At 36.4% G+C, this 14,464-nt stretch overlaps 1 protein-coding gene and 1 long non-coding RNA gene across 2 annotated transcripts; one reads left to right on the top strand and one right to left on the bottom strand.

Annotated features, from left to right (window-relative positions):
* Positions 1–2,709: 2,709 nt before the first annotated feature.
* LOC140810515 (uncharacterized) lies at positions 2,710–3,756 on the top strand. The gene is made up of 2 exons (XR_012113258.1): positions 2,710–3,506; positions 3,577–3,756. It is a non-coding gene; the product is annotated as an uncharacterized lncRNA (long non-coding RNA).
* Positions 3,757–5,194: 1,438 nt separating this feature from the next.
* Positions 5,195–8,150, bottom strand: LOC140823456 (leucine aminopeptidase-like). Its single transcript, XM_073184819.1, has 4 exons — positions 7,087–8,150; positions 6,206–6,439; positions 5,772–6,098; positions 5,195–5,627 (listed from the first exon to the last, which is right to left on the bottom strand). The coding sequence occupies exons 1-4, from the start codon at positions 8,068–8,070 to the stop codon at positions 5,331–5,333; spliced, it is 1,842 nt and encodes a 613-aa protein (XP_073040920.1). The 5' UTR covers positions 8,071–8,150; the 3' UTR covers positions 5,195–5,330.
* Positions 8,151–14,464: the final 6,314 nt, after the last annotated feature.

The following is a 14,464-nucleotide window of genomic DNA, read 5'->3' as shown; positions in this document are numbered from 1 at the left end:
AGGCTCGCAATAAATCCTCCAAAACCTAAATCACTCGCTGAGACTGACCATCTGTCTGCGGATGAAAAGTTGTACTGAAGAGCAACTTCGTCCCCATGGTTGCATGTAAGCTCTTCAAAAAAGATGATTTAGAAGATAAAATTTACATGGAACAACCTGAGAGATTTTTTGCGACTAGGCAAGAAAATAATGTTTGTAAACTGGTGAAGTCTCTATATGGCTTAAAACAAGCATCAAAGCAATGATACGAAAAATTTGATAAAGCCATGATTGAAAGTAGATTTAAATTCAGTGAATGTGACAAATGTGTATACATAAAAAATACTGAAAATAGATATGTTATTTTATGTCTTTATGTAGATGACATACTTATCATTGATAGTAATCATAAGATGATCAAATCCACTAAGAAGTTATTGAGCTCAAGATTTGACATGAAAGATTTGGGCTTAGCCGATGTAATCTTTGGAATTAAATCCATCGAACATCAGAAGGGCTAGTCCTAAGTCAGTCACATTATGTTGACAAAATACTTGAGAAATTCAATAATGATGACTGTGCATTGGAAACTCCGATAGATACCAGTCAGCATCTATCAAAGAATCGAGGTGAGAGTATGTCTCAATTAGAATACTCTCGAGTCATTGGAAGTCTGGTGTACTTAATGAGTTGTACAAGACCAGACATAGCCTATGCAGTAAGCAAATCGAGTAGATTCACGAGTAATCCAGGAGCTGAACACTGGAAAACAATTATCAGATTGATAAGATACTTAAGGTACACTCGTGATCATGGGCTGCACTATACCAGATATCATGCTGTTATTGAAGGATACAGCTATGCAAATTGGATATCTGATATGAAAGACTTAAAATTTACAAATAGATTTGTATTCAATTTAGGAGGTGCAGTAATTACGTGGAAATCTTCTAAACAAACTGTAATAGCCAGATCCACAATGAAATCTGAGTTTATAGCTCTTGACAAGTCTGCTGAAGAGCTGAATGGCTACGTCACTTCTTAGAAGATGTTCCAAGATGGGAAAAATCAGTGTCGGCTATATGCATACATTGTGATAGTCAATCTGCGATGGAAGAACACAAAATAAAATGTATAATGGTAAGTCTAGGCATATACGTCGTAGACATAATATCATTAGACAACTACTCTCAACTGGAGTTATCTCTGTTGACTATGTAAAGTCAAAGGATAATAAAGTGGATCCACTGACCATGGGGTTAAACAGAGAGTTAGTTGCGAAATCCTCAAGGGGAATGGGGCTCAAGTCTATAGTATAAATTGGTGCGAAGGAAAACCCAGCCTACAGTGATTGGAGATCCCAAGAACTAGGTTCAATGGGACAACCTAATCGCACTAATTTGGAAAATCACTGTGTAGATTATCCCTAGTCCATTCCTATTATAAAACAGTGAATGTTGAGGATAAGCTTACGGTTTTTAATGATTCTGAGGAAAAGCAATATAGAATTACTTATGTGAGAGAGAAGTGGGGCCGTGTCAAAGGAATTGAAAGGCTCAATTCTAGACCCTCTTGCAGAACCAGGAATGTGTTCATGGCCAAAACGAACACAATAATGAGAACTGAATAGTATTAGGAAGAGTCATGTGCGAAGTATATCTTAATTCACACAAACGGCTGTACAGTTCAAAGACATCATGTCTACTATCAACCAGTGAATTGTTATGCTTTCACAAGGAAATGTTCAAAGGGTAATACGTACCTATCATATGCAAGATTCAACTGTTAAACTTTATCACGAAAAATCGTCGAATATCTTTTAATTTCCATTCATGTGGGGGATTGTTGGACTTATGTATTGGGCTTGGTCCATTTGAATGAGAAATTGAACAAGCTTGTGGATGGTAAGTGAGAAGTGTCCCACATAGGAAAAAGAACATGGCATTGGTGAGCTTATATTGTATTACACTTTGAGGAGGTGTAAGAAAGATTGGTCAAGAGGCTCTCTCTCGCGCATGTCGGCACAGGGGGGTGCAAATCATGGGCCCGATTTGCAGTGGAAAAAGGCTTGACTTGTGTGCAAGCGTACGAGCGCGACGTGGGTGCGTCGAATGTCGGACCGATCAAGGCAAAATTTCCCACCAAGGTTCACCTGGCTTTTGCTATATTTTTTTTCGAAATTTCAGTTATGAATGACCTTCCATCTGCCCGACTCTTCATATGGCCTGCGTGACTGTTGGTGCTCCAGCTAGGCTGATCTTTGGCCTTTCGGATGACCAACTGTGAATGTTCATATGGAACCGTAGTGCCTGTATATAGAGGCAACCTAGTCCTTCAATTACAGAACTAACACTCTCCTGCATTCTCGTATATTCGAAGCTTTACTTTGTTGTCTCGGCTGCTGCTGCTTCCCGGGGCTGTTGTTCCTCTCCCGTTACTCTGCCATCGTGATAAAGTTCAGGTACTTTTCAGTTCGCCATTGTGGTGCCTCATGCTAGGGTACTGCTGGTTGTTCCGTTGTATCCTGAGAAATAGACGTCCGAGTTATCTTCAAAGCACATACCGGATGAGACGAATCTGTTTTAATGACACTGTATTTTCATACAGGTCTCGGTTTGCTTTATTATATGCATTGTGTTACTGTTTTGTTCACAATACTAGCTCGTTGGTTTTTCGCATACTTTTCTGTTTCTTCCGTATATTTTGTATAACATTATCTTCCCAAAATTTTATCTTTTCCAGAACGAGATTAAACATAGGATTAAACAAATTACCAGTGGGAAAATTATTATGATATGCCTCTTTTCTTCCCTTTTTGCCTTTTGGATAAAGCTTTTAACTCACCAGCTCAGTTCTTGAATTTACTTCACATGGTTTAATTTACTGAAACTCAGTTTTCTTGCCTCCTACCTGATGACAGCTATCTTCTCCTGAACAACTAGCATCAGCTCGTGATGCAAGAGCTTTAACCATTTTTGTCAAAGACCTTGATTCAAAGTTCGGACCTTTAAAAGTTAAAGTAAATGCAAATCACTCTGAAGAGTTGACAGATTCAACTGACGAGATGGAGATCCCCAGCTTACATATCCAAAATTATGGGTTAGAGGAGCTCACGAAAAAAGAAGAAAAGCAGATCATGTCACCCTCCAAAGGCAGTGACCATGATGAACCCTGCCATGAGAACGAGACATCAGTGGACTCACCCGCTAAAGTAAGTGCACAAATTGAGTCAAAACTTAGGCAAGAAAACTTGAATGAGTCGCCATGTCAAAGAAAAGAGGATGAACACTCAACAACCGAAGTTGAAGAACAGATGAGGAAATCATCCATAGTTGCAGTGGTTGATCCAGACACAGAGGAACGTGCTACATTACAAATCAAGAAAGAAGAGCTCTCAGAATCAATTCATGAGAGGGAAAAGCATAACGAGTCAGCTAACTAGAACGAAGGGTTTGATTAAATGACATTATCCAGAAGAATTTTTTGGTTTCTCTGATAGAAAAGTTGTGTTTAAGTATGAGAAAAGGGTCTTTGGTTTTGTTTTTTTTTATCGCTCACTTCGACCTTCTAATTAAATTCCTGAATGATTTGCATTAGAAAAACGACCGCAGCTCTAACATTCATGTCTTTTTATTTGGTTTGTGGACTTAGGCTTAACGCTTGCAGGTTCAGTTTTCAGTTTTTCGTTGTCACCTATTTAATGAGAGAAATTCATTGGTACATTCAAACTACCTTATTATATCATGTCTAATTTCCATGTTTCTTGTTATGATGTTATTGTAGTGCATCGTTCATTGGTTACTCCTTAAACGAGAATAATGAAAATCGTATATAAATGATGAGTAGGTCTCATGTGAGACCGTCTTACAGATCTTAATCTATGAGACGGTTGAACCCTACCCATATCTATAATAAAAAGTAATATTATTAGCATAAAAAATAATAATTTTTCATAGATAACCCAAATAAGAGATTCGTCTCACAAATACGACCCGTGAGACCGTTTCACACAAATTTTTGCCTTAAATGATTCATGATATATGAGACGAAGCAAAATTATAAAGGAATTTGATCATGCTAGAAACTTCGAAAAAAAGAATCCAGTTTACATGCAATGAAACAATGTCAAGTAGCATAACATCGAACTTCTTGTATCGATGGTATAGTATGGATTTGAATCTGACAAGTTAGAGGGTTTTCCTGTTCTGAAGTTCCAAAATGTTGGTTCTTACCTAGTTCTTTCACATGTTCCATCATGTGTGGCTTATGAATCTTTAACAAAACCAACATGCCCGGAGCTTAAACTGGTGTTTGGTTTTACTTTTCATAGTTGATAAACATTTTGAGAAAACCATATTGTAGATTGCCACAGTATATTTAAATTTATTTTCGAATGACACGGTTTTTAGATCAAGTAAAATCCAGTGGACTCCTTAGTTTCAACTTCATCGAAAGAACCCATTTATTTAGAAATTCAATCAGTTTAATCAATAACTCGGTTTTTTTATTTTTTTTGTAAAAAAACAGTTAAATCGTTTATACGGATAGGTTTCCTTATAATATATACACACATACATAAGTTAAAATGAATCCACTGAATTTTTTAAGATAAAATTCGATTTTCTTTAAAAAAAATTTAATAAAATACTCTTGAAAAAGAGAATTGGAAGATAATAGACATTATATAACAGAATTTGAACTTCAAAAACTAAACTTGGAGTTGTATCAATTATTACACAGAAACTTCGATGAAACCGTTTCTCGGATTAATTTTGGAGGCGGATCTTCAACCTGACCCAATCATGAAAAATATTATTTTCCATACCAAAAGTATTATTTTCACGGTAGATATGATCGAGTCGATCTGTTTCACGAATATAGACTCATTTGACTATCTCAAGACATACTCTTATTATATGTAGGAAAGTTTAGTTAAGTATGATCCAACACAAAATCGAGAATGCAAAAATATTTTTCTGTTTTCTCAAACACCAGAGAATTATTTCCATTCGTTCTCATAACATTTTCTTTCAACTATTTCAAAATAACAGATATACAACCTACATGTTACAAACCAGCCAAGCAACATTGTATTTTAAGCAATAAGTTCTTAAAATCTACATTACGCTTAAAATGCATTCACGTGCAACGCGGGTATTTCTTATCAGTATGATTAAATGTATCACAACTCTAAGTGGATCATGGATAAGAAAAGTTAACCTGTAACCCACCCACCTACATGTTGACATTAAGCGTTGAGACTATATCCCAAAGATAGGAGCTTGCAAGAGTCATCCAAAACATTAGTGGTCAAAGTAAGGTGCTCAGCCTAGACAAATACACCAACCTTTTTACATGTGTTTGGCCAAAATTGCCTCCACAACACCCTGAGCTATGGGGTGATAACAAGCACATGCTTCTGAGAAAACCCTCTTCGCAAAGATCTTCTCTTCTTCTTTTCCAGGACCTTGGACGAGTGCGGTATACAGTGGCCGCAGATACTTCATCCTTCCAACTTCTTTAAGAGTTTTCTCGGCCTCGCCGTAGTAATTACTGCACCTAGACAAAATGGCAAGCTGGAGAAATGCTACTTTGACCTCGTAATCTTTCGATTCAGAGAGCCTGTAGCGTGCATCCAAAGCCGACACCTGTATTACAAGTAATGTCATAAAGTTACATCAGTTTTACAATAATACATCTAATTATTTGGATCAAGTTCAAGAGCATCGTGTCTACCTAACTATTGGCTCCTAGTAACAAGCTAAACATTTTGAGGAGTTAGGCTATAGTACCTGTGAAGCTTCTACGGATTTCGGCAAATTTTCGAGGTAAAGCTCCCATTCTTGTCCACCCCAATCAGCAACTTCATCTTCATTTGGCATCCTACCTAACTTAAACTCATTAGCCAGAAACACAATCTTATTGTAGATGTCGGAAGCAGGCTCCATTGCATCTGGAGGTATGCCAGTGCCCTCAGTCCATACTTTTAAATCAATATGATCTTCTATACCAGGAATGTTCACTTTGAGGAAATCAAGAAACGTATCGGTGTCGATAGATTGGAACTTGAAGGTTGTGATATATTTTTTCAAGAACTCGTCAAAAGCAGGCCTTCCAATCTATACATATTAGACAAAAAGTACATCGGTTTAAGCCCTTTTTGAAGTTATATCCACACAGATTAATATAATCTCAAAAAGAAAGGACCACAAGTAAATAAGCGTACTTGTCTCTCAATGCGCCACAGAAACTGGAATCCTTTCTCATAGGGAACTTGAGAATATACATTATCAGGGTCCACTCCTTCCAGATTAGTTTTCAGTTTTGTGAATTCCATGTTGTCCTTAAACCTGTCCATTTCCTCAACAAGCCCTCTCCATCCGATCCCAATATTCAGAACAGCCCTCTCCTTTCCTTGCACAGCCTCAACTATTCGCCGCTCTGCATATGTTGTGAAACCCTACAATCTCCAAACATAACAAAGGATGAGAGAACAGGCAAAAAGAACCTAATCTTCATTCAATCAGAATAGCTCAAAAGAGAGTTTGTACAACTTTACCAATTTTCTCTCATGGAAAAGCTGTTTTGGAAAGATATATAGAAACCACTTGCATGAATATTACGTGACTATCTTTTCAAGAAACTATCTCAAAACCATACAGAAAAATAAATCCAGGGTATGAGATGCAGGTGAAACTGCGACTTTGAAATTTTTTTTTGATAGGAAACAAAGACTTTGAAATTAATAACATATAACAAGTTAACTCGTCACATACTCATAAAAGACTTCCAGAAAGAAGGAAATTTTCCATAAAAGTGGAGAAAAACCAAACCACTTGCCATAATCGGCCCATAAGATGATCAGAATAAAAGATGACTAATTAACAAACTTTCCAGGCGGTTAATTTACTGCCATTTAGAAAATTAGCCAAACGTCAAAGCTAACAAAATCTTTATACAATGCAACATGGCATTACTAAATTTTTTCACAAAAATGCAATAGCGACATGTCTTCTAAATAACTGCATACATGATTCACGAACAGGCATGAACCAACACAATAGAGTAATAAAACCAACATTGATGTAATTTAAACAAGTTTTCCACCTCATTCAACCAAAAGTGATCATTAGACTTGTTGGTAATCAAATTCCCAGTCCAGCTATGAGCAAGCTCATGAGCCACAACTTGGGCGCCCGTAGCATCACCTTTAATCACGGTGGGAGTCAAAAACACCATCCTTGGATTCTCCATACCTCCATAGGGAAAACTAGGAGGCAAAACCAACAAATCAAACCTCTCCCATTCATAAGGCCCAAACAATCCCTCTCCTACCTTAATCATCTCCTCTGTGCCAGCAAATTCCCTCGCTGCCGAATCCAAAACACCCGGGACAGATTCAGAATACACCCTAGTCCTCGGTCCCATCTCCCGAAAACCCAACTCTCCAACTGCAAATGCAAACAGGTAAGGGGGCACTGACTGCTCCATCACAAACTTTTCGACGATCCTCCCATCGCCACACCATATTGAATCATCACACACTCCCAGACACTCCCCCGCAATCGGGTTCCTCCTGTCGACATGCTTCGCAGCCATCACAGCCGACAAATAATGGGGGATGTTCAGTTTCGCGGAATATCTGATCCGGGCAGCCGGCGTATCTTGGCAGGGGAAAATGGATCTGGCGTGAATGGATTGGCATTGGGTGTAGACAAAAGGAAAGGCCTTGTTAAACGTCTGTGGAGGGGAAAGCCACTGAAGAGCCGTGGAGGATGGAGACGTTTTCGAGATGACCAAGAATTGGGAGTGGTTCGCAAGCGTCACAATCAACGATTGCCCCAAAACGGCGTCGGGCGATGCAGGGTGGACGGAGAACGGGAGTGCGGCGAGGGTTTGCGGATCAAGAACGGCGGAGATGGAGAGGGAACGTGTGTCTAGAGCGAAGGGGCCGGAGTGAGTGGCGGAAAGGGAGAAGAGCGCGGAGGAGACGATGGTGGAAGAAGGGAAGTCGAAGTAGAAGGAGAGTGAGATGTGGGTCGTCAGTGGGTGAGTGGAGTCTGTGTAAGAGTGTGGATCTATGGGTGCCATCTTTCTTGGTGGTTGAGCAGGTCCGGAGGAGCGGCGGCGGGAGAGATTCGGTGGAAAGAAATGAGAAATGGAGGGTGGAAGAGTGAGTCAGCAATTCAACACAAAATAGGGTTTTAAAATAAATTTGGAGGGAGAGGAATAAAGTCACTGAATTTAATATCTAATTTCTTTTAAAGGAAAATATATAATATTAAACTAAATCCGAAACGGTTTTATCATATATAATTAAGAGTGAGTCTCATGTACGGGTCAACCCTATCTATATTCACAATAAAAAATAGAGTGAGTTTTATGTGAGACCGTCTCACGAAACAAATTTGTAAGACGGATCAACCCTACTCATATTCACAATAAAAAGTAATACTCTTAGCATAAAAAGTAATATTTTTTCATGGGTGACCCAAATAAAAGATTCGTTTCATAATTACGACTCGTGAGACAGTCACACAAGTTTTTGCCTAAAATATAATACTCTTAGCGGCAAAAACTTGTGTGAGACGATCTCACGGGTCAGATTTGTGAGACGGATCTCTTATTTGGGTCACCCATGAAAAAGTATTACTTTTTATGCTAAGATTATTATTTTCTATTGTGAATATAGGTAGGGGAGACCCGTCTCACAGATTATGATCCGTGAGACGGTCTCACATGAGACCCAATCTACTCTTAGCATAAAAAGTAATATTTTCTCATGGATAACCCAAATAAGATATTCGTCTCACAAATATGACTCGTGAGACCGTCTCACACAAGTTTTTGTCTATAAATAAAAGAAAGCGATGGAGAAATCATAGAACTAACTGTTCGAACCAGAACATGAACGACATGATTCGCTGATCAACAAGAACATAACGATACATTCAAAAGAATATAATATCGACTTAGTTAATCAAATTACATCATTCTTTTTATCTAGAAATTTTGGATGTGAAATGGACTCAAATTGACGAATTGTTCTATTTTTAGCATTCAATAACTTAAAATAATAAATTTAAAAAAATTGATATGTTTCTATATTTTATATATTTTTTTTGATTTTGATGGGAAATTAATTTACTTGAAAACGACTTAATATAAAAAAAACAAACAAATCAATTTTTTACAAGTTTTAAGTTCCTAATTAGCGTTTTCCGGCGAAAATCAAACATTCTGATTGCATATTAACCAAATTAATCGAAATTTAGAAATAATTACATCAAAACCAAAATTTGAAAAGCCGATTCACTAAAAAAAACAAGTTATTGAAAAAGAAAAAACACATTTTTCTTTTTTGAAATACTGTCTTGAAATTGAAATTATATTGAAATCGATTATTACAATGTATAACATTAAGCATTTCAAAATGAAATATTATATTTACTATCAAACAACGCAAATAATATATAATGTGGTACAGCTAATCAATATTTATTTAATACAATGAAGAGGACTTGGTGAAGACTTGTCAGTTTTGCTTTATTATTCTTTTAATATAATATGAACATTACAAGACTTTTAAGATAAAAAAAAAGAAGGAATAATTGTTAAAAAGGCGCAATAAATTTTAAGCATCAAAGAAAACAAATTAATGTATAGTAGGTTGGAATTAAGTTTTTAAAATAACACAAAAACTTGTTGAACGATTTCGAAAATAATATAAATGATTTTGATTGACTCCAAGGCACGTTTTGTAATCGCTATCTTTTAAGAGATGTTTCTCGATCTCTTTCAGGATACAATGGAGAAAACGATTAATTCAAGACCCCCTTTGAATTTGATGATGCACTTCTATTTATAGATAACGTAGAGACAATTCTGAACGGACATGACTCTTAGCCATGACTCTGGCCAAATAACACTTCTATTATGAAGAGACACACGCCTCCGTTCATGAATCATGAAGATTCTGGAAATAGGATAAATTTCCATGAAGATTCTGGAAATAGGATAAATTTCTGAAAATATTTCTAACAATTCCCCCCCATTTTTCAAAATTTTAGATAGTAAAATAAAATTAAATAAATAGGATAAAACGATGATTTGGCTGCACCACCAAAGTGATTGCCTACGTACCCTTTCAGGATCAAGCCATCGTAGTTCAAAATAATGCATCATCAAGAATAAACAGCACATAAATGAAAGTAGCTTTTGACTTTGAACTTCCACTTAGTGTAGATAACTCAAGGTTTAGTTAAGGTACTATGGTGAACGAGTCTTGAACCAAGGACCCTTTTATAACCAACCGGAGTCATCACACATACTATTATTCATTCAAAGTATTTGTCTTATTTTGTTCCAACGCATTACTGGCCATGCGTAATATCCCGATTTCGTGAGTGCTCTAGAGATGGTCTATAAGATCTCATAGGAAACGGCCTGATTTCCACACTCACATAGGTAAATTCCCTCAAAGTGATTCTGCGAGTCACTTACTCTCATAGTTGGATTTATTAAGGAACTAAATCCAGCCTCTTACATGCAGAATTTTCACATTAGAGATTTTGAGAAAGGGGTTTAAATGTATACTCTAATGTCTCTTCTAAGTTATTCTTTAACTTGTTTGTACCCTTTGAACTTTGTTTGTGTTTCAAAACATAAGTTGGGTTCCTGTTAAGTAACTATAATCACATAGACCTTAACCCCATTCCTTTTGATGTTTTTGTTATCAAATCTCTAGCGAGTCCTTTCGTTAAAGGATCTGCTAAATTTTTTTTCGACTCTACATAGTCAATTGTAATTATTCCTTGCTTGAGTAAACTACGTATAGACTGATGTCTAAGACTGAGATGTCGCTGCTTACCATTGTAAGTTTTGTTTGCTACCTTATACAAAGTAGCTTTGCTGTCACAATAAATCATCATAGCTGGAGATGGCTTGTCCCAAATGGGAACATCTATCAATAGATTTCTCAACCAATCAGCCTCTTTGCTTGCATCAGCTAAAGCAATAAATTCTGCCAACATGGTTGAATCTGATATACATGATTGTTTCTTAGAACACCATGATATAGCCGCACCTCCCAATGTAAAAATCCAACCAGTAGTAGATTTTGAATTTGATTCAATGTTATTCCAACTTGCATCACTGTAACCTTCAAGTGCAGTTGGGTATCCTTCATAATGCAATCCGTAGTTAATAGTTCCCTTCAGATATTTAAGAACTCTTGAAATTGCATTCCAATGTTCTTTACCTGGATTACTAGTAAAACGACATAACAAACCAACTGCATATGCTATATCCGGTCTTGTGCAATGCATGGCATACATAAGACTTCCAATTACACTTGCATATTGCATTTGATCATAACATCGACCAGTATTCTTCATCAACTTAATACTAGGATCTATAGGGGTAGAAACTGCATTATGTTCTAAATGACCATATCTTTTAAGTATTTCTTTGATATAGTGAGATTGAGACAATAATACATTTCCATCTTTTCTCATTAGCTTGATTCCTAAAATCACATTAGCTTCTCCCAAATCCTTCATATCAAAATTAGATTCTAGAAATTGTTTCGTTTCATTTACACATTCCATATTAGAACCAAATATGAGCATATCATCAACGTATAAGCAAACCAAAATGCACATGTTATTTGTATATTTTGAATAAATACATTTATCTGCTTCATTAACCTTGAAACCATTAGATAGCATTACTCCATTGAACTTTTCATGCCATTGCATGGGTGCTTGTTTTAGTCCATACAACGACTTTACTAATTTACAGACTTTCTTTTCTTGCCCAGGTAAAACAAAACCGTCCGGTTGTTCCATATATATCTCTTCTTCTAAATCACCATTTAGGAAAGTCGTTTTTACGTCCATTTGATGAACAAATAATTTGTGAATGGAAGCAAGAGATAATAACACACGGATAGATGATATCCTTGCCACGGGAGCATATGTGTCAAAGTAGTCTATACCATGGCGTTGTTTGAAACCTTTAGCTACTAATCTAGCTTTGTATTTATTTATAGAGCCGTCTGTATTAAGTTTTCGTTTGAAAATCCATTTGCATCCAATTGGTTTGGAACCACGAGGTAGATCAACCAATTTCCATGTTTGATTTATCATAATGGATCTCATTTCATCATTTACTGCTTCTTTCCAAAAAACAGCATCTCTTGAAGTCATAGCTTCTGAGAAATTTACAGGCTCATTATCATCATTCTGAGAAAACTTAGTTTGGTGTGTAATGTTATTTACATCACCTTCCAGTAAGTATGTTATAAAATCAGAACCAAATGATTTTTCTTTCCTTTGCCTTTTATTTTTTCTTACAGCAGTACTATCCAATGATTCTTCATGAGCTCTCTTGAATGAGTTATGAGTAGTGTTATTTTCAATTTGAGGTAAAGATGAAGACTTGTATAAATGTTCAAAAAATTCAGCATCTACGGATTCAAATATGTCATTTGATTCCAGTTTCAGAAATCTATATGCAGTACTATTTCTAGAGAATCCAATAAAGACACATTTATAGGTCTTATTTCCTAACTTAGTAATCTCAGGTTTTGGTTTTCTCACATATGCAAGACATCCCCATACCTTGAGACGGCTGAGATTTGGTTTTCGATTGAACCATGATTCATATGGAGTCTTGCTAATTCTTTTCATAGGAATTCTGTTTAAAATATAGCAGGCAGTTAGAAGTGCCTCACCCCACCAATAATCAAGTAAACCGGAACTGATCAACATGCAATTTACCATTTCAATTAAAGTCCTATTTTTTCTTTCAGCAACACCATTCGATTCGGGCGAATATGGTGGTGTGAACTCGTGAATTATACCATTTCTTTCACAAAATTTTGCAAGGTCAGTAGCTTGATATTCACCTCCTCTATCGGAACGTAGGACTTTAATTTTACGATTCAATTGATTCTCAACTTCTGCTTTATATATTAGAAATTTGCTAAGAACCTCATCTTTGCTCTTAAGTAAATAAACATAAGAATATTTCGAATAATCATCTATAAAGGTGACAAAATACTTGTTTCCACCACGAGATACTTTACTATGTAAATCAGACACATCAGAATGTACAAGTCCTAGTAATTCTGTTGTTCTTATTGAAACAGATTTATGTGGTTTACAAGTGATTTTTCCTTGAACACAAATATCACACTTTTGAATATTATCCATTTTGCATTTCGATATTATTCCTAGGTTATGCATGTTCTTAACAGATTTATAATTTACATGTCCTAATCTAGCATGCCACAATGATAAAGAATCAACAATATAAGCAGAATTATCTTTTATTATATTCATTTTAAACATGCCATTACAAGAGTAGCCCTTTCCTACAAACACATTATTCTTGGATATTACAAGGCTGTCAGACTCAATGACCAACTTAAATCCTCCTTTGTTAAGACGATCTCCAGAAATCAGATTCTTTGTCATTTCAGGCACATGATACACTTCATTCAATGTCAGTGGTTTGCCTGATGTGAACTTCAGAATTACTGTTCCAATTCCAGTAACTTTGGCACGAACATTGTTGCCCATTTTCACCTCTCTTCCATCAGTGCATTCTTTGTAGGTTTTGAAAGTTGACATATCATAACTTACATGAACAGTGGCCCCTGTGTCCAACCACCATCCTTCTTCAAAACCAATTGAGTTGGCTTCCTCTAATATAGCGGTGAAATTCGAATCATCATTTCCAGCAGTCATATTAATCTGCTTTCCTTTGAAATTATCATCCTTGATGCGTTTCCTGCAATCTTTGGCAAAATGACCAAGTTTCTGACAATAGTAACAATTACCTTTCTGTTTTTTCTTAGGAGGAAATCCATTGGACATCGGATTCTTCCTCTTTTTCCAGTTTTTATGGTTCGTAGATGTTTCTCCTTGAACCATATTAGCTTTTCCAGCCTCCTGATCAAAATTCTCTCGCTTACGAGAGTCCTCCTCGATACGCAGATGACGCATGAGGGATTCCAAAGTGTGTTTACTTTCATCATGTTTCAGTTTCTTTTTATAACCATTCCAGGAATAAGGCAATTTTGTAATTATGGCTCCAACTTGAAAAGGTTCGGGCAGAGTAATCTCAGCATTCTTAAGATTGCTAACAATTAACTGTAACTCATGAACTTGATCAAGAACAGGTTTACTTTCAGACATCTTAAAATCGAAATAGTTACCTATCAGGAACTTCTGATTACTTGCCTCTTCGATACGGTATTTGTTTTCCAGTGCCAACCACAATTCCTTCGCTGTTTCAATTGTTCTATGCGCGCTGTAAACAGAGTCTGATAATGCATTCAGTATATGGCCTCGGCATAAAAAATCATCATCTTTCCGCTTCTGCCTCTGTGCTTGTAGTTCCTCTTTGCGTTTTGCATCATCTTCTGGAGCATCGTTTGGAATTGGAGCAAAATCATCACTTAGGATGTATGACAGTT

The sequence above is a fragment of the Primulina eburnea genome, chromosome 1 (assembly GCF_022965805.1).
Source record: "Primulina eburnea isolate SZY01 chromosome 1, ASM2296580v1, whole genome shotgun sequence".
NCBI lineage: Eukaryota > Viridiplantae > Streptophyta > Magnoliopsida > Lamiales > Gesneriaceae > Primulina > Primulina eburnea.
This window is presented reverse-complemented; position numbering and strand designations above follow the sequence as displayed.

Bases quoted from the DNA above. Each gene is read 5' to 3' on its own strand.
- LOC140823456 (XM_073184819.1), bottom strand. From the start codon at position 8,070: ATGGCACCCATAGATCCACACTCTTACACAGACTCCACTCACCCACTG. The intron at 6,099-6,205 runs GTACGCTTATTT...TAATATGTATAG, and splicing joins TGTGGCGCATTGAGAGACAA to ATTGGAAGGCCTGCTTTTGA. The intron at 5,628-5,771 runs GTACTATAGCCT...CTTGTAATACAG, and splicing joins AATCCGTAGAAGCTTCACAG to GTGTCGGCTTTGGATGCACG.